Genomic DNA, 19,563 nt, shown 5'->3' on the forward strand with positions numbered 1-19,563 from the left:
CGTTATGGGGTCCATAGTTACTGCAATGAAATATTTGATATATGCAACAAGGCGGTGTGATCGGTGCCACGCAACCCGGTATCTAAATTATTTTCTACGATACTTTCGTTAAAACTTACCTGTCACCCAATACGAAGCGCAACGAAAATTTTGGGAATTACATGACTTTTATAAAAATTAAATGTTGGTACTACGTGAAAACAGCCCCGAAATTCCTTAGGCTAGCTTTCTTATTGGAGGAATACACTACTTCTACTAGACAAACTGAAAATAGCGAAAAGTAAGTAAGTAGATCACAAAATATTACGAAGTAGAAGTAGAAGTAGCGAAAAAAAGATCTACTCGAGTAATTACCAGAAGTAGAGCCAAACTACTTGAGTACTTCGAAAAAGTAGAAGCACTTCGTTACTGACCACCTCTGTACCTGACACATGCGCAATGTATACTCCAAGTATCATTTTCAAAGTATATAGTTGAGAGTCCTAAATTACATGACTTTGCCAATATTTTCGTGCCATAATCAGGCTCTTCATTATTAAAAAGGAGCCGGCACTGAAACAATAACAAGTTAAACTATAGAATTACAAAATCTTAGTGATTGATGTCTATCATTTCTATTACTAAAACATTGTCGTAAACCATTAGTATTTCGTACCAGTAGGAGTGAACCTAATTTTATGTAAAAGAGATATATTTAAAATTGTTTTTTAAAAAGTTTTGCATTGTCATTTGACAATAGACTTATATGAAAACTTTTTATGTAGCCTTCATATTCCAATGTACAGATGTATACGTCGTCCGTCTAGTTGAGAGCTTCAATCGATCCCAGTCTACTATTCGTTCTCATGTTTCCGGATTCTACAGCTATACTTACGATCACAATGGACCTGTTCAAGATTCCATCAGAGACGGTGGAAATGATATGTTTGACTCTGGCAATAAAGTGAGTAGATGGCTTGATCAACGAGTCACCGAGCGACCTCATCATGTTTGATTTAACAGCTCTACTATCAAATTGACAGTAACGCAGAGGTCGGGGTTGCGTACAACCAGCTGTACGGGTATGTAATCATACGTTTATCTAGTTTTATTGCCACCAGGGACCAGACCTTGACATTGTACGATCCTCGGGTCAAATCTGACGCGATTCTGACCAGCATTCCAATATTCGACTCAACCCGTAGGCTCTACTTGAATTATCTTGCAAAGTAGTATTACTTTTCCCATGCTTCGCACTTCGAAATCTCGAATTGACTTGACTTGAGTCAGAATGTGTCATGACTCATTGACTCATATTATATTTGACTCGAAGAAAGGCGGAGTGACTTGTTCGTAATATTGTCTTGGATATAATATATATATACAGGAGCCCTAGTTCGCCTATTAATATTCTTGCTGCAACTTCGCATCCTTTCAATGCAATGATGTGGGTTGAAAACGATCGGCGAACAGCGTTGACATTTACTTTACGGGTAATATATTCACTGCCAAATAGTCACTCAGTCCTTGTCACCCCAACACTTTCGTTCAGGTGGTAGGGGATCTTGGTGCTGATGGTAGCGGTAGCGTCCGCACGCGGAGTGGATCCATGAACCTAGGAGATTTTCGGTTACAATTTCACTCTCATTGCGTTTATTCGGCGGGCGATCCTTCTGTCAATGCCGTATTTTACTATATATCTAATCAATTGGTATGTGACTATGAGCAGCACGTATCATCTCTTACTGATCCAATTGCCATGCACACTGTTTCAGGACTGGACCTCTGTACCGCCGACTTCATTCGTTCGATCGTCATGGCCTTCAACTACTAACACCCCTAACCTTGCAGTACAAGCTACCGGTCATCCTCGTCGGATTTTGATGGGATATATGCTGTTATCTAAGTAAGAATATCATATCGAATAATACATTACTTTTTGGTGAATAATGGGCAGGGGTATCGATCCGGTAACGTATAATTGTAACACAATGGATATTCACCCATCTGCCTAAGTGTTACCAAAACTTTTTGTAGTTGACCCTCCCCTAGACAACGAATGAAGTACACGGGTCGATTTTATCACTGCTTCGTGGTAATGAGGTAAATCTGTTCGGAGTGAAAATGGCACTGTCGAATTCAGTAATAATCCCGTTATGTATAAGCAAACTTAACCATGCGTTAATTTGGACCATTCCCAAGCTTACTTGAGGAACTAGATACTGGTCTCACTCCCATATGTGACAGTGTGACGACCAGTGTCGGACTCGAGTTAACTTTTTCAGATGACTTTCGTTCAGTAACTTTGCAAAAATAAATTGTCTTGGCTAGAATTGACTTGACTTGACTCTGCGTCTCAAAAATGTGGATTGACTTGTGACTCGAAGCAAAATTTTCTGGTCAATTTCACGAGATCAAGTAGGCTAATCGGTGTCAACTAAGTCTCAGTACCAGTCAATGTATTCGACACTCTGATACGTTCGGTGTGAGCAGCCATGCCATTTAACAATTGCGCCGCCTGGTTTTACTTACCTCAGTCGCATATCAATTGACCGCAAATGTAGGGCCAACGATTACAACTGACGTTGTGGTAGATTATAGTATAGTATTCAGGACCGTAACTACCATACCCCTAACCCCAATTGGGGGTGCCCGAGCTCGAAAGGGACAAAAATATTATATCGTTAATGAACATAAATTAGAGATTATTTTTCTGAAACATTGTGCAACTTTTGGCACATTTCTACGCGCTCCGCGCGATTTTGCGTTTAAGGGTTTGTAGAAATAGACATGTCGGCGTCGGCCATCACCGCGCCACGCCACACTAAAACAGATATAGTTTAGGCCAGAGGTCTCAAACTCAAATGTGATCGCGGGCCAATTTCCTAATTTTGATGACCTCGCGGGCCGCATTATCAATAATAGGGATATCCAATGTATAATTTCCAAGTATAGGCCATATTTGACGGCACCTTGCAGACAGGCATTTCACAAACATCGTGAAAATGTAATTTACTATTATACTATTCACGCTTGACATGTCAAAATCACATTTTCAAATAATTGAATAAAATAGTTTTTGTGTCGGGCATAATTTGTTAAAATAATGAGTTATAGACATCATGCGAGAGGACACATGGTGACATCGTAAAAGCTACATTATAATATTGCAGCTAGTGGACCTTTGACGTGCCACAATTTTATGTAGAATATTTTAGAATTTACTATAAGGATTGATCTGATATCAGAGCATGAGAGCGGTGTAGCCTAATCGGGGTTTACGATATAGTCGTGATAAGTAGGATATTGCTACTGTCATTGATAATATCAAATGAAACCTGCGTTTGATTTTCTTCGAATAAAATTGGAACAGATCAATAACAACCTAAACATAATCATTATTGTTCCATAGTAATAGCATTGTTTCTTAACCGTTTTAGCGATCGTACCCCTTGTGCTTTCAATAAGATTCCCCGTGCCCCTTGTCCATTTTCAACACAATTTCTGATGGTACCTATATAAAATCAGGAAGCCCATTCACATAAAATCGCGCGTAGCGCGCAGAATATTTTCCAGATGAATAAATTGGTCCAGAAAATATTCCACAGCATATAGGTATATTTCAACAATGCATGTCATACCCCCTGATGTGGTGCTTCGTACCACGACGGGGCTACGGACCCCTGGTTAAAAACCCTGGAATCGAAATTACCAGTCGCCAAAGAATCCAATGGTGTTACAGCTGTGGAGCGTACCACCACCTTACTGGCCACCGATGATAACATGGATCAAAAGAACAAACAACACCCAGGATGTAACAAAATATGCATCACGGGGGCCACAGAATGCCAATGGTTTCCATACAGACCGGATTAGAAATCTATATACCCTATGCAACACTGGCTACGGGCTTTTGATATATTACTATTCCCCACGACAGTTTCATAGCGTCCGTAGGATTATCAGGTCACTATTCCGAGACGTAAGTCGTTCTCTGATTTTAACGCTTGACCTGACTCAACTCGAATCATTTTTAGTTTATCACCCAGTCAATCCAAAATCGAGTATAATTTGACGAAAGGTCGCACCAAACAAAATCACAATTTTCAGTCACGAATCATCACCGGGTCATGTTTTAACACCATGAGCCTGAAATGTGACGAAATAGCAATCTTCCACCCCATGATAGATTTTAGAAGTGATGTTTGTTTATATCTCAGTTTTCTGTAGTAGTTTTAGAGTGATCTTTATGTTCTTAAATCTAATACAGATATATGTCACTTGAATACATTGTCAAATTATTGAAATTCCAAAATGCCTTCGCGGGTCGCAGAAAATGTTCTCGCGGGCCGCGTGTTTGAGACCTCTGGCTTAGGCCAATATAGGACGCCAAGAAATGTGCCAAAAGTTTTTGCAGCGAGTTTATCGCGGCTGCAAATGACTGTCCTTATTTTAACCGTTGGCAGTTGACAGTTATACGTATATATAAGCGATAAAGCACCTTCTTGCGTGTTTATTTAACTCTATATTCCTTAATCAGTTCAGAATCAATGACCACTCATCGGAATCAATGACCACTCACTCAATCTGCATCTCAGACAGCTACAAAATTCAATGACGTAATTATGCTTCATACTTCGAAAAGGCAACTTGACTTGACTTGAGTTTACTTGACTCGAGTCACCTCCAAAACTCAACTGACTTGACTTGACTCGAGTCACCTTCGAAAATCGATTGACTTGACTTGACTCGAGTGAAAATGTGCAATGATTCGAAATGACTCGTGACCTGAAGGTAGTGACTTGATCCCAACACTGGAATCCACCATCTAACATTTTACCCTAATTATTTTCTGGCATTTTGACCATGTAATAAATGAAAACAAAATTATCTTTATCGAGTCTACACCTTTTGTTTATTTAATTCGGAGATGAATCTACTATTAACTATTAAGAATTATTAAAGCGTGTGATTATTACCTTGAAAAACATTCGCTAGAAGATTTTATTCAACCTAAACGACGAAGATATCACCAATTAATTTAATAACCTCGCGTCTTTCGTAAGTTTTTCTTGAATAGCAGGCTACTTAGAGGAAGGATGAACCTGGTTTCACCCTAACTCCATGAAACTGAGCTCACTTGGTAGCGGCAATTGCTATTGGTCATCATGACACCCCAGCCACTGAGTACCTAATAACCACGCAAGGGAACCCAGACTTAAAACGTTGATCAGAGAGCAGCTATAGAAATGACTATGTGTGCTTTATACTGCAACTGGGTAGAATTCCGGATCCATTGAACCACGTCTAAACATCAATCAATATCAATAAAATTTCACACATGGTGTTTTTAGCCAAAAGGAACAATCTGGCACGATCAGACCAACAACTTTCCAAAATTCGTTTTTGAAGGACAACCCTAATACACATATATGAAGGTCACGGTCATCATGCGGAGGTCATTATCGGTCAAGCTTTTCTCGCCGCGAATGTGCTGTCTCCTTCTGGTCGAAACTTTATATGTGTCGTGGCGTAAAAATGGTGGGCCTGAAATGCCTATTTCTACAAATTAAATTTGGTTTTCTACTGGGTAGGGTGAGGAATTGATATTCTTATCAAGAAATGCATCGTCAATAAATCACACGAAGAGCGAAAAAAAATTCACAAGTTTTAATTATTCCAGCGAAACATACTCTATCGTTTTGTTTTTATTTGCGAAATGATTTTGGGGGGTATGGGAGTGAAAGTTACGGCCCTGGTGGTTAATGACTGTACACAGTTCTGTGGAATTTATTAATATCCTATCTATAATGTAAGTGAAATTGAGTAAATCTTGCATCATTATTTACCTTCTACAGATCTGGAGGCAGAGAGGTTAATGAATCCGAAATAAGAGCGGTTCTTTATAAGACGATGGAAATCGTCAGCACAACAGGTGAATTTGTGTCGTTGGTTTGTATTTTCAAGGAAATAGCTATTGCTGGATGCAGATATTCTTGTCACTATTGCGCATTCAAAATGACCACTTGAATCTTGAACTCTTTATGAATATCGTCACTCCTCCAGCTACCTATAAGAGTACAAGCAGTGGCGTAGAGGTCACTTGGCGCTTATGGCTTTGCTCCATGGGCGGCAGGCTGCTAGGGGGGCGCAAAATGAGAGGTGATGACCTTTTTTTAGTTAACACAACAAGACTTCCAGTAAATATAATTGAAAAGATGGTGCCCATCTTTCTCTATTATCGATATGGAAAAGTTATCGGCTATGACAGGAATGGAATATTCTCTATAAATAAGTTTTACATGGTCATTGGTCAGATGTCTATATACTCGAAACGTAGCAATTATAAAAGATCAATTTTACAAATACGTAGAATTATGCTATCTTGTATAGGTTGTTGCAACCTGTAGCCCAGGGGTGTTAAACCCTAATTACGCCGCGGGCCGGATTCAAACTTTCAAGTAGCTCGCCGGCCGCACCAGACATCTGATCCCAAAATGTTATGTCCTGCCCTTGCTTTTCTCTTGAATACTTTATTATAATGTGCATAAATAGATAATAGTATAGTAGGCTACATTGTTTCACGGGCCAAACTTGACAACTAGATAATTCTAGTTGTCTAATTTCACTAAATTATAGCGAAATGCCAGAAATCTAATTGTGATCTAATTTGTGAAATGTTCTTATGCTCTAATACTAATTCTAATCTAATTTGTTGAATGTTTATGTGCTGTAATTTTAGTTATAATCTAATTTATTGTTTTCCTCGAAATGGCTCTTTGCCATTTTGGAGCGAGATCGCATTACTTACATCAGGGGTTCTCAACTTCCCTCGTATAACGGGCCGCATTTTGACAGCAAAAGACGCTGCGGACCGCAGAACATTATCACCATGTGTTTGTTGGCTGCTATAAAATTTAGGCTACTGTAGCCTATCTGCCAGTCTTATACGGACATTTAGTACATTTTTTCGCATTCGAAAGCATTGATGGACAGCCTTCGTAAGTTTGCATTTGCTGTTTTTTGTGAGAATATCGATCTTTCAGCGGCGCAAGCAAATCCCTTCTTGGATCGTGCATTGCATTCGTCGCCGAGTCGGTGTATGCACCTTCAAACCCTTCCACCAGAGAACCAAACTTTCTGTTTCAATGCGTGAGCGAGCAAGTATAAAACTACGGTAACTTTTTCGTTACAGAGGCCATTATCACTTTGAACTCTCATTGATATGAGAAGAAGTCAGGCGTTCGGGGTCATTTCTGAGCAAACCAATCAACCTTTCTTCTTTTCTTCCATGGCTGCAGCCCTGCACCAATAGTTACAGAAATTAGCTTTGCAAAGTTGATGTTCTTCACTGGTCCTGTCCCCACGTTTAACCCGTCAGCATTTCCTCTGGAAATATGCCCACAGTCCGGTCTGGTAAAACGCAGCTGGATAATTAGCTATGCAATGTGTGTGAAGTCGATGGATTAGTCCTATGATAGGCTAATGTAGTCTACGTGGCATGGTGTTTCAGAACATGCGATAAAAGATCGACTGACATTGCTGTTACTCTTCTGGTGACGGTTGAATCAGACAACTGTAGCTTCGAAATTTGTCAGGTGATGTTGGCCTTGCTGCTAAGTTCCGGAAACAGCGAATATTCGCACAGTAGGTGAAAGTTTTATTGAAGTCACACCTTGTCTAGCAGATTCTTGGGCTTAGCGATATTCCAAGCAATTTTGAACACTGCATCTGTAACATCGTCGACAATTTTAACAATGTCTCGAAATATGGATTGCTTGGCTTGACACCGAGATAGCAACGTTTTCTTCAATATCAAGTGATATGTATAACTCCAAAAGAAACGATCGTGGTAACATTTTAAGCTTCTACGCTTCGTTACGACAACTGTTCTTCGACAATTATGACACATCGATCTTCCATGACAACACCGTGCCAGTAGCAATTGCATTCATAATGAAAGATGTCGCGGGCCGCGGGTTGAGAACCCCTGATATAGACTATCACTTCATTGAAAGATAGGGTTGGAATTAGCAATATCACGTCACGTGACGTCATGAGGTTCACGTTCGCGTTCACACAGAGCCTTTTAAAAAGGTTCGCGTTCACACGAACCTGAACCTTTCAAAGGTTCACACCATCCCTACTAATAAGTAGTCTGGTAGTTTGCAGGTGCCGTAAGCCAAACAAGTTCAGAAACACTGTGACGGTGTGCCGGGAACTAATTTTCATTTCCATAGGGGGTGTTACAAGGTCAAAAAGAGAACCACTGTTATAGGCCTATTGCGGTGATCGTGGGTCAAAACCATTGTGTTATTGCATTAAATAACATTTACCGCCATTTCTTTGTAGCGTATCTCCCTGCATGGGTAACGTATCTGACGGAAGCAGAGACGTCATTCGCATCGTTAAACAGTCCAGACAATTACAACAACAGCATTTTCTCCTACCTATCGCTTAGACCAGTTAACACAACCTTCGTCCAGATGACATTTCACAAATTTGATTTGGAGTCGTGGCACGATTTCATCAAGGTAACGTCTGCTGTTCCCACTTTTGGCATTGCTGGAATTATGGAAGCTTCACGAGAGTTTGTGATATCTAGGTAGTCGATAAAGCGCTGTTGACAGAGTTGTCATTGGCATGGACTCAAAATCAGTATCAAAATATCTCACGTGTATTAATATAATATGAATCTCGTATACGCCAAGTTAAAATCAAGTTGATATACAGCTTTCCGGACCAACAGAGTTTCTTCTCTTCGGAAATGCGACCAACAATCAAGTTATTGTCACTGGATATCCGAACGAAACGATGGTTAGTGAATTTGTTTCGGACGCTGACACGAACTTTACCGGATTTAACTTCTCCGCTACAACAGGTAAACTATGTAAATGATGAAAGCAGCAGCAATATATACACGGAAACCGTGTACCCTTACTTATATCATTGTCTTATTAGGCAGATTTTCGAACGAATCGCACTCGTAAATATCCACAGTTTATAAATGCACGACTTGTCACGAAGCAAGAAATGCGGACTTTTTATGATCTTCATCGCCGGAAATATTATCGTATTTTGAACTTTAGTCTGGCCCGCGAGGTGCGCCTTGCAATTTTATACATAGTGTGTTCGTTAGCAGGGAATATTTTTCGTGTTAATTCATAATTGGTATTGCTACGAAAGCAGACAAAAGTAGTTATGATCGGCTTGGTGAGAAATAAACTCTAGTCCTGGTCCAGTATACGAAACTGCATTTATTTCAAATTTCTTGATTCTAATGACGGACCAACGCTTATTGTATTCGTATATTGACATCACCCGCGAAATGCTCAAAAAGGCCTACAATCTATTCAAGGTCCGGAATTATCTTACATAACGTGTAACCGAATGTGACGAAAGTTGTCATTGTTGGTACTCACGAGGAAATGGAAGTAAAGTCGTATATTACAATGAAATGTCGGTCTTGGCGTTCTCAGTCTCGAGTCATATGACTTGGTTCGAGTAATGCGCACTGATTCGAGTCCAAGTCGAGTCAATACACAGATTGACCCAAGTCGGGTCAAGTGATTAGAAAATCGTGACTAGAGTCAGACTCGAGTCGAGTCATGAATCGAGTCACTACAACCCTGGTCATTTGTACCACCTAATGCCTTGGTCGAGTGATCCTCGCCCTCATTGGTTGATTCGATTTTAGTATCGAACAAGTCATATATATTCCGAGAAAAATGAATTTAACAAACTACCTCTCTTTCGCAGTGACGGCAGAAAATCTCCTGGCTCAACTAACGGATGTTTATAACGACAGCAGCCATATAATGGACTCGCCGCTATATTTGACGAGCTATGACGACGCAGATACGAGCAATACTATGGACGTGTTAGCAATAAACTTACCCAACGACACCAATACACCTATTGAAGCGTGGGCGGAGTATGTAGGTAAGCTTATGTATAGTAACGATATAGTCAACTTTGGGATAAATTATTGCGAAAATAGTGCGCAACATTATTCTCATACATTATTTCCGTTTGTCGATCGTCCATAATATCATATATCATACCAATAGCGCGGCGCAATACAATGTACTTTATGCTTCCTCATCTTGAATTCAGCATTGGTGGGCCTAACCGAAGCTGTTCGAATATACAACAACACTCTCACCAGTTTCTCCGTGAACTGGACCAAGATCGAGGCCACTGTTAGTCACAAAGTCACAGTTCTCGACCAAAGTGGGAGGATTCGCGGTGAAACTATTGAAGCCGGTCATACAGCCTACTTCACCGGACTTCAGAGTGGAACTCAATTCAATGTCACGGTCATGTACATTGACAAGCTCGGTAATAATGGATCGATATCTGGAGATGGATCTACGTGTAAGAATTTACGAAATATTGTGTTGTTGTTGTTGTTGTTGTTGTATGTTGGGTCAATGGTGCTTAACTGCTATGTCCTTGTGCCCCAGACCATTTCAAACGTGACCATTTGTTCGATATACTGTGTCTTGATCCTTTACAGTCAGCCCACTAATCAGTGATAAGGACACTAATTTCCACGAAGGGCAATACGTGCATGCCGAGTACAGGGTTTCACGGAATAAACGGAACGAAAGCTGCCCACAGAGGACAAAACGCCAAAGCTGAACGGTTGTGTGCAGGCTGCAGTCTTCCAATAATATAAATCAAATATATGTGACCGAACTACTACAAAAGTTCGAGTCCGTTCGTTTGTCGTCACTCAAAATAGTATTCATTTGAAACAAACATGTTTAAAACAAGGCCCTAACTTAAAACATGTGTTTTTTTTCAAGTCATGACGTCACGAATATTCAATTGGGACGTCAAATTGGATTGACATTAACAATGGAAAATATTGACGAAATATATGTTCTATTAATGTTGAACCGACTATTTTGAGGGTTCCAACCATCCCATACACGTCGGCCATATCTGGTGGTAATTATCCGTAGGCTCATACAACATGTTTTTTGGAGAGTATTTATACAATTATTGCATAATTTTAAAACTTAAAAAAAAAACTTTTCTTTTTTAAAGCGGCCTCTATTGAAAACACTGTTCAAAACATGTTTTAAACAAAATGTTTTAAAACACCGCTTGTTTTAAATGCAACCAGAGGCCCTCATGTTGATTTAAGCATACTGAACCATATTCGGAGCGTCAGCGGTTACAGCTGGACTTACTCATGATGCCTTTGCACGTCTAACACCGCGGTACATGTGTGTAAGAAAATGGAAACATAAAATAATATTTGCCATGTTATAGGCCTATTGCGGATATATTGATAAAAACCACCGTGTTACTGCACAGAGGTGGTCAGTAACGAAGTACTACTTTTTCGAAGTACTCAAGTAGTTCTCGTCTACTTCTGGTACTTACTCAAGTAGATCTTTTTTCGGTACTTATGCTTTTACTTCGTAATATTTTGTGAACTACATACTTACTTTTCGCTATTTCCAGTTTGTCAAGTAGAGGTAGTTTAATCCTCCAATCGGGAAGATATGCTGAGGAATTTCGTAGCTGTTTTCACGGAGTATCAGCATCTAATGCTCATAAAAGTTGAAAGTAAACCCAGAATTTTCCTCGCGCTTCGCATACAGTGGATATGGAGTGACCAGTATGATTTCACGAAAGTATCGATGAATATAATTTAGGTAACGGGTTGCGTATGGTTCCGTTCACACCGCATTGTCGCGTATATGAAATATTTCATCACAGCATATATGGCTCATCACAACGTTTGAAACTGATGTTTCCCATTCTAGCATTTACTTGTCATATTGTTGTTGTTATTATTATTATTATGTATAAAAACATTTAGTGATGCTCTTCGCATCGAAGGCTTTTTGCACCACGGCGATTTAGACATTTTGCTCAAAATGATAGCAAGAAATGTCATGAAAATACAAGATGAGTACGTAGCTAAATGCTTTGAAACCTTTGAAACACTAAAGACATGAAATTCATTTTCCGCTTTTAGAAGTAGTATTTATATTTCTCTTTCAATTCCCAGTATCATAAAATTTGAGTTCTAATTAGTTTCAGTTCTTTTGTCAGGAGTAGGCCTACATACATTTTGAAGTATAGAAGCAAGTGTAGAAAGGTCTTTAATTGCCGGACATAAAGCTACAAAATATGATATTTTTACGATCCACAATATTTTTTATCAACGTTTACTGATCGTGCAAAGTGTTTAGACCGTATCTCATACAACTTCTCCGTATTGATCTTCGACTACACTATACGGGCCTTATAATATGTGAGAGGGAGTCATACCATGAATTTTGTAAAACGGACTATTCGAGTAAACAGAGGATTAGTATCGCATTCCCATATCAATAATATTATTTTCATCCCATGATGTGGACGAATGCTTATGCTGTCGAAAATTGGATACCTGCTCGTATGCATCAATATGAATCAAACTCTGCACTTTTCGCATAGCTCAATTTGCAGCGTTTGACAATCCATGCGAATGAATTAAGATCGTTTTCACAACTACCGTAATTTTCCGAATATAGTGCGCCCCCATGTATAATACGCACCCTTAAAATGACGTGTATATTCTGGGAAAAAGCCTGTACCCATGTATAGTACGCACCCTGCATTCGCAGTACATGAATAGTTGCGTTTTAGTACACGATGTTGTTCTGTTTTGCGATGTCACTGTCGAACAATCATGACATAATGATCGCTAATCATAATACAATACAATACAATACAATACGGCACTGTCTCTAAACGAGAGTAGATAGTAGCCAAAGCCTGTAAGGTCGGCGACGCGATAGTTCAGGCTGTCGACACACCACATCTATCTTGTGCACGAGGCCTATTATAATTACAGATGCGATTGCTCATGCCAACGGTTATGTCGGGCGCACCAGACCTGGATGCGACTGATTACGCAAGCAATTATATCTTGCGCACATGGCCTCTTGTGTAGGCGATGGTTAAGGCCTGTCGTTGACGCGATGAATCAACAAGAATTGCCGCGCACGCTTGTAGCAATCAGCGACCTGATTTCACTCGCGTACATACTGCAAACTAACTCAGCAAGAGATCGCGTGCTTTGCAGACGACTCTCGTTAATTAGAAACACGCTTTTCGTTAATTGGCAACTCGCTTCTCTATTTGGCAGCGCGTTACACTCTATAATACGAATTACGGGGCCCAATGGCTAGAGGTGATGCGCAATTTAAACAAACATGAAGAAAGGTGTGATTTCAAGTTTTTGATCGAGGGATTTCTTTTTCAAGGCTTGCTGTACCCATGTATAATACGCACCCCCTATTTTAGGGCAAAAAATCGGTAAAATTTTGCGCACTATACATGGAAAATTACGGTACTAACTTACTTGAGTAGATTTAAAGTCAGTCAATTCTACTTCTACTTCAAGTAGTTTCAGGTTGCTTATGGAAGAAATACTTCTACTCGTACTTGAGTAGATTTTTTTCATCGCTATTTCTACTTCTACTTGAGTAGCTTTCTAGACTACTGTGACCACCTCTGTTATTGCATGAAATAACTTTTACCGCCATTTCTTTGTAGCGTATCTCCCTGAATGGATAACGTATCTGACGGAAGCAGAGAAGTCGTTCGCGTCGTTAAACAGCCCAGACAATTACAACAACAGTATTTTCTCCAACCTATCGCTTATACCAGTTAACACAACATTCGCGCAGATGACATTTCACAAATTCGATCTGGAGTCGTGGCACGATTTCATCAAGGTGACGACTGCTTTTCCCAATTTTGGCATTGCTGGGAATACGGAAGCTTCCCGAGATTTTGTTATATCTAGGTGGTCGATGAAGCGCTGGTGACAGAGTTGTCATTGACATGGACTCAAAATTTAAACACCTTCAAAAGGGAAATAAAATATCTCACCAGTATTAATATAGTATGATTCACGTAAATTGCATCTGTACGCGTTCGTTTTACGATAGTTTCACGCGATCATCAGCATTTGGAATTAGCAGATAATATTAATAATTATTCGAAGGTTTATTATCTGCCTAGAGCTCATACTCTCGTAAGATCTCCGCATGCCGGAAAAACGGGCAATTATGTATCAGAGGTTGCGAACGCGACACGCGCAACAATATCGTATTGAAAATTTCAAAAATTCTTTCGATTCTATTGATCTAGCACTCGCTTTGTTTCCTGTTGCATGCTGCAAATGATTATCCTTCACTATGAGAGATCACGAAGGTGTCAACGAGGAACCGTCCCACAAAACAGTGATTGAGTTTCGACGATGCTAGTGATTTTGATTCATCGCATCACACATTTGACAGTTTTTAATTTGGTTTATGGTGCACCGACTACAAAGATGAAAGTTGCATATAGTTTTACGTTCGAAAGAGTGCGTTTATGATAGCATATTCGAACAGACCGGAGTAGCGGCCTTTCACAGACAACATTATGTGGGTCTGTCAGGACATCTAAATTAATTCATGGAGGATATGGATTGAGCAAAGTAATTCTCCACTCCGAATTCTATTATATCATGTCGCTATGAACTTTTCAAAGTGCGAACTGCTCAACCCTGGGTGCAAATTACTTTCCGCCTGTACCGTTTGCTTATGGATGCATTTGCGCATCTCTGATATACGCCAAGTTAAAATCAAGTTGCATTTACAGCTTTCCGGACCAACGGAGTTTCTTCTCTTCGGGAATACGACCAACAATCAAGTGATTGTCACTGGATATCCGAACGAAACGATTCTTAGTGAATTTGTGTCGGACGCTGACACAAACTTTCCCGGATTCAACTTCTCCGCTGCAGCAGGTAAGCAGCGCAATTGTTGCCAATTGCAGCATTATAGACCGAGGCGATGGTGCTCTATACTTAATATAGTCTTATTAGGTGGTAAGCTTACTCACTCTTGAATTACTGAAGTTTATAAATGCACGATTTCAGACAAAACAAGACATGTACGAATATTCCGGCGAGTGTGGCTCGCCCTGCAAAGTTCTTGATAGTGTTAAGTTGAATGGAAATGTAATGCAATTTTCCCTAATTTCATTATTGCTGAGACTGCGCCGAATGTGGATATGTTTTGTTAGGTGAAAAATAAACTCTTTTCCTGTTCAAGTATACGGTACTGTGATATTTTCATAACTGAAGTGATGGACCAATTTGCATCTGGTATAGAGCATGGGTGGGTAACTTCTGCAGTCGGTGGACCTGATATCGGAAAATGAAGTACTTGGCGGCTGGTTTCCCGAATCGATACAATAATCGCGTATATATCCACCATTACCAGTAATAAATCGTATTTAATGTAAAAGTTACGCTTAAAGCACAGAGAACAAAGAGTATTTAATGATTAGCCTATATTACCGTGATGTAGGCTACTTCAATAGCTGTTGAAGTCAATGAGATATCTCTGGTCGATCAAAGTCGATCAACAAGTTCTTGGGTCAGCGGCTGCATGTCGTACGTAGAAGCTGCATGCCAAAATCAGTTAGATTGTAACCGGATCCGACCCACGGGCCGTACGTTGCCCGCCCATGGTATAGAATATAGATGATCCGATATTTATCTGGAGTGTTTATCTGGCAGATATAGTAAAATTTCAAACGTTTGAAGAGACGATTGTCAAGACGGATTGTGGGTTGGAGGTATCCAAATTATGACTTTATACAAATAGATTGAATAGCTTAGACCGGGCAGACGGCCAGTGGAACGATTTCTATTCAAAGTTAGGATAAATCAAAAAATATCAAGTAAATTTTCTGACAACGAAATGACTGTCGAACATCATATTTGTCAGTCTTAATGCCAACATAAAACGTCGAGACCCGCAACAGATATAGTGTTTTGATGTTTTGGCTGTATCTAACTCGTCATGTTTCGAGTGAAATGAAATTAACAAACTATGTCTTTCGCAGTGACGGCGGAGAGTCTTCTGACTCAATTAACGGATGCGTATAACGCCACAAGCCAAATAATGGACTCACCGCTATATATCACGAGCTATGACGACGCAGATATGAGCAATACCATGGATGTATTAGCAATAAACTTACCCAACGACACTAATACGCCCATCGAGGGGTGGCCCCAATATGTTGGTAAGCATATGTATATTACCGATGCATTATTTACTCAGGGATAAATTACTGCGAAAATATTCCGCAACTTTATTTGCTTATCATCCATATTACGTTATATGATAGAGATGGGCTTAACCGATATTTTGCAGTAGCAGTTACGAACTGCTACTTTCGAAATCTTAACTGTTATTTTTAACTGCTACTTTTTCGCAGTTATATTGGAGGTAAATCCTACGTCACAATTGACCGCAAATTTAGTCGAAAAAGTACTAATGTATTCGTTTACTTCTAAACTCGACGATATCAAACCTCAACTTTGATCTAACAATTAATTATGGTTGAAGTCATAATCACACAGAGTCGTCTAGCCTCATCTTACTATAGAGCTTGAAGAAAATCCATTCATGGGGGTATCTTTGCGGAACCGCACACCTTATTGTGCCGTTCAAGTTTATTCATACAATTTCATCAATTCAAAACATCACAAGACTGCAATACAAAGAATGATAGGAAGATGCCGAAACGACTAGGAGTAGTCTTAAGATCAGACACCCACCTGAGCCTAGGCTATGTAAAGATGAGGCATGCACATGACAAATTTAATTTTGCAGCCGAAGATGTCATTCAGTCAAATTGGGTGGTGGTTGAAAATAAGCACTGCTATTGTCACTAGTGTGATGTAGTGGTCTGGTTGAGACTGTGCTGTAGTGGCACTCTTTTCTCGAATAATGAAACATATCAGAGAACTACCACTATTCCATCCGGTAGTCAAGGATAAATGTAGGCTATATTGCATGTCAAGGCTATGTGCTTAAGTGCTATTCCGTTAACTGTGATTTGGGTTAGCAGGTAACTGCTACTGCTACTTGAAAAGCTTAACTGTTACTTTTTAACGGTCTGCTATTTTTTTCACATCTCTATTATATGATGTAAATATTTGGATTAGGCTATTTATCCTTCTTATGAGTGCATATGACACGCGAACTCAACTCTTACAGCTTTATTTGTTTCCAGGAAAAGGGCACAATCATTTCACTGGTCTCCGAATAATAAAGTCCAGCTCGTTGGCGCTATACCTCTCTATAGTCTTATGCGCTAGTTATTTTTGACTTCCATTGCATTTACACATCGAACCCCGTCATGGTAAAGATATCATGTCATAAAGGGGAAGTTGTTGTTTTTGGTATCCATGGTGTTTCGACTATGCTATAGTCACTTACACCAACCTGATATTATTTTCTGATTCCTTGTCTGCCGACCTATATCCAGACCGACTTCCTAGCTCATTTGTAAGACATCGCTTGCGCCGATCACATGGTGAGGAGGAGCCTAGAAAAACCGCCATGACTTAGTTATATGAATAATGGAGCCGACCTAGCAACCCATTGATGTTGCAACTATGGAATGTATCTATGTCGCCACATTAAAGGTGGAGTGACAACGACATTCGGATAAAGTCATTACCGTCGAGTCACAAGTCATCTCGAGTCGTTGCACATTTTGACTCGAGTCAAGTCAAGTCAGTCGATTTTCGAAGGAAACTCGCGTCAAGCCAACTCACTCGATATTTCGAGGTTACTCGTGTCAAGTAAATTTAAATCAAGTCAAGTCACGAGTCAGGTCAGAAGTCAAGTCGAATTGAATTGTTGAAGTGCTATATGCAGGATACAAAGTCATTGCATTTTACTATGTGTTTGAAATACAGAATTAGTCGAGTTGTATTTTGAATCGAGGACGAATATAGAGTTAGGCATACTTACAAAAATGCGTTATATCACTCAGCCATTCGTAGAACTGCTAAATCATGTAGCATTAGTCACTGTATAGCCTAGTATGTAATAATTGGCCAAAATGTAAGATAGCAAAAGAAATCGCAGAAAGCCGAAACATATTGCGATGGTGCGATATAGTACTAACCTACAAATCCATAAAATGCAATGTAAGCCTGCACGAATTGTTGAAGAGTAATATAGATATAAAAATTATATTCCTTCGATTTGAATTATATAAATGACCGCGGGCACTGATCGGAGAGCACCGTCAGCAATCTATAGAACAGTGGTCGGGAACCTTTTTTGTCCGAAGAGCCATATTGACCCTACTTTTTCCATTTCAACTCCCAAAGAGCCATACATGCCAATCAACTGTTACGTCAAAATTGAGAATTCGTGACGTCATGGTAGCACTAATTCGAACTCACTGCATATGATTCCTCGTTTGCGCCATATTTTCTCAGTAAAAGCTGGTATTTATTGTTCGAAAATAAAGCTCGAAACGAGAGGTAAGGCACAGACGGGCCAAGCCTCGCCATTGATAACGCAATTCACAGTAAGTGGCTTAGAATTTATTATAACTCATATTAATCGAATGTGACTGTCACACTATCGAATGTTTACATTCGATAGTCACACTGATTCCGAAAATATATCGACTTCTCAATTCTCGAAGTACTCGGCGGTAACACAACGTTGCGCTACACGCCTACATTTTATCGACAGTACTACACAGAACAATACTTACCAATCAAGAACGTGGATAGCTGTGGCGTGTATTTGAAATCTGCGTTTTGAAATGGGCGTCGCCATGTCTGCTATGCTCTTTGAGTAATCAACGTATTGCACATTTCAAGATTTCGAGTCGGGTACATAGAATTCGCAAGTGATATTGGCCGCCGGCGTGTCAGTAACTTAAATTTGAAGGTTTTGAAAAGAGGGGGTCCGAGCCCCTAAACCTGTAGATGGCATTGTCTTTACCTCTCAAAGGCATGTTTATACTGCCACGAGAATAATTATTTTGGCTGTGATGAAAATTTACCAAAAAGTCTCTGTAATATTGATCAATTCAGTATAAAAATAAATATTTGGCAAAGAGCCATATCTTATACCCAAAAGAGCCATATATGGCTCGCGAGCCATAGGTTCCCGACCACTGCTATAGAACAAAGATACATTGCTATCAGATTAATAGTAGTTTACGACAACGTAATCCAGAGGCTAAGCTCTAATCAATTCGTGCTCAATCAATTTATTAGTGATATGACAATGGACTCAGTAAATCGCACAATCATGAGCAATCATTGAATGTCTGCTTGTCCTCGCAGGTTATACCGGCGTATATCTCGGACAATTCGAACAATTATCGATACAGCGATTACTTGATTACTTGGATTTGAGTCGTAAATTTTGCTCCGAGTTACAAGTCAATTTCTGAATCGCCGAGTCACGTTAATTCAAGTAATTTTTGCAAAGTGACTCGAGTCAAGTCGAAACACACAAAAAGTTTTGACTCGAATCTGACTCGATTTATCCCACTACTGAGTAACAACAATGTACACTGTACAGTGAGCAAGGTAAAGCATGGGTTAAGTAACACCGCGGAGTGCGCCTTAGAAACGTGATAAATAGGAATGTAAAATGTTCTAAGGTATGCGGGATTTCTATGCATATAAAATTTTGTAATGTATACCGTTCATTTGATATAATTATTTTACTTACGGATATATGA

General features: G+C 39.7%; 2 protein-coding genes across 8 annotated transcripts in view; both read left to right on the forward strand.

The window, feature by feature from the left end:
• LOC145441974 (uncharacterized) overlaps positions 1 to 19,563 on the forward strand; it is a 128,389-nt gene that overhangs the window by 56,135 nt on the left and 52,691 nt on the right. For all 7 annotated transcript variants that reach the window (XM_080319936.1, XM_080319934.1, XM_080319933.1 and 4 more), the window contains 7 exons: positions 8,332 to 8,513; positions 8,713 to 8,860; positions 9,739 to 9,921; positions 10,096 to 10,356; positions 13,546 to 13,727; positions 14,641 to 14,788; positions 15,895 to 16,077. In XM_080319936.1, coding sequence (XP_080176062.1) covers positions 8,332 to 8,513; positions 8,713 to 8,860; positions 9,739 to 9,921; positions 10,096 to 10,356; positions 13,546 to 13,727; positions 14,641 to 14,788; positions 15,895 to 16,077 — 1,287 coding nt within the window. The remainder of the gene's footprint in view (positions 1 to 8,331; positions 8,514 to 8,712; positions 8,861 to 9,738; positions 9,922 to 10,095; positions 10,357 to 13,545; positions 13,728 to 14,640; positions 14,789 to 15,894; positions 16,078 to 19,563) is intronic.
• On the forward strand, positions 789 to 6,017 carry LOC145440352 (uncharacterized). Its single transcript, XM_080317936.1, has 6 exons — positions 789 to 943; positions 1,003 to 1,061; positions 1,367 to 1,472; positions 1,532 to 1,690; positions 1,755 to 1,885; positions 5,838 to 6,017. The coding sequence occupies exons 1-6, from the start codon at positions 923 to 925 to the stop codon at positions 6,007 to 6,009; spliced, it is 648 nt and encodes a 215-aa protein (XP_080174062.1). The 5' UTR covers positions 789 to 922; the 3' UTR covers positions 6,010 to 6,017.

The sequence above is a fragment of the Botryllus schlosseri genome, chromosome 6, assembly GCF_051294905.1.
Source record: "Botryllus schlosseri isolate E-star chromosome 6, Bs_hap1, whole genome shotgun sequence".
NCBI classification, from domain to species: Eukaryota; Metazoa; Chordata; class Ascidiacea; order Stolidobranchia; family Styelidae; genus Botryllus; species Botryllus schlosseri.

Excerpts from the sequence above, each read along its gene's own strand:
- LOC145440352 (XM_080317936.1), top strand. The coding sequence starts at position 923 with ATGTTTGACTCTGGCAATAAA. Across the intron at positions 1,062-1,366 it reads GCGTACAACCAGCTGTACGG|GAGCCCTAGTTCGCCTATTA; the intron begins GTATGTAATCAT and ends ATATATATACAG. Across the intron at positions 1,473-1,531 it reads CGTTGACATTTACTTTACGG|GTGGTAGGGGATCTTGGTGC; the intron begins GTAATATATTCA and ends ACTTTCGTTCAG.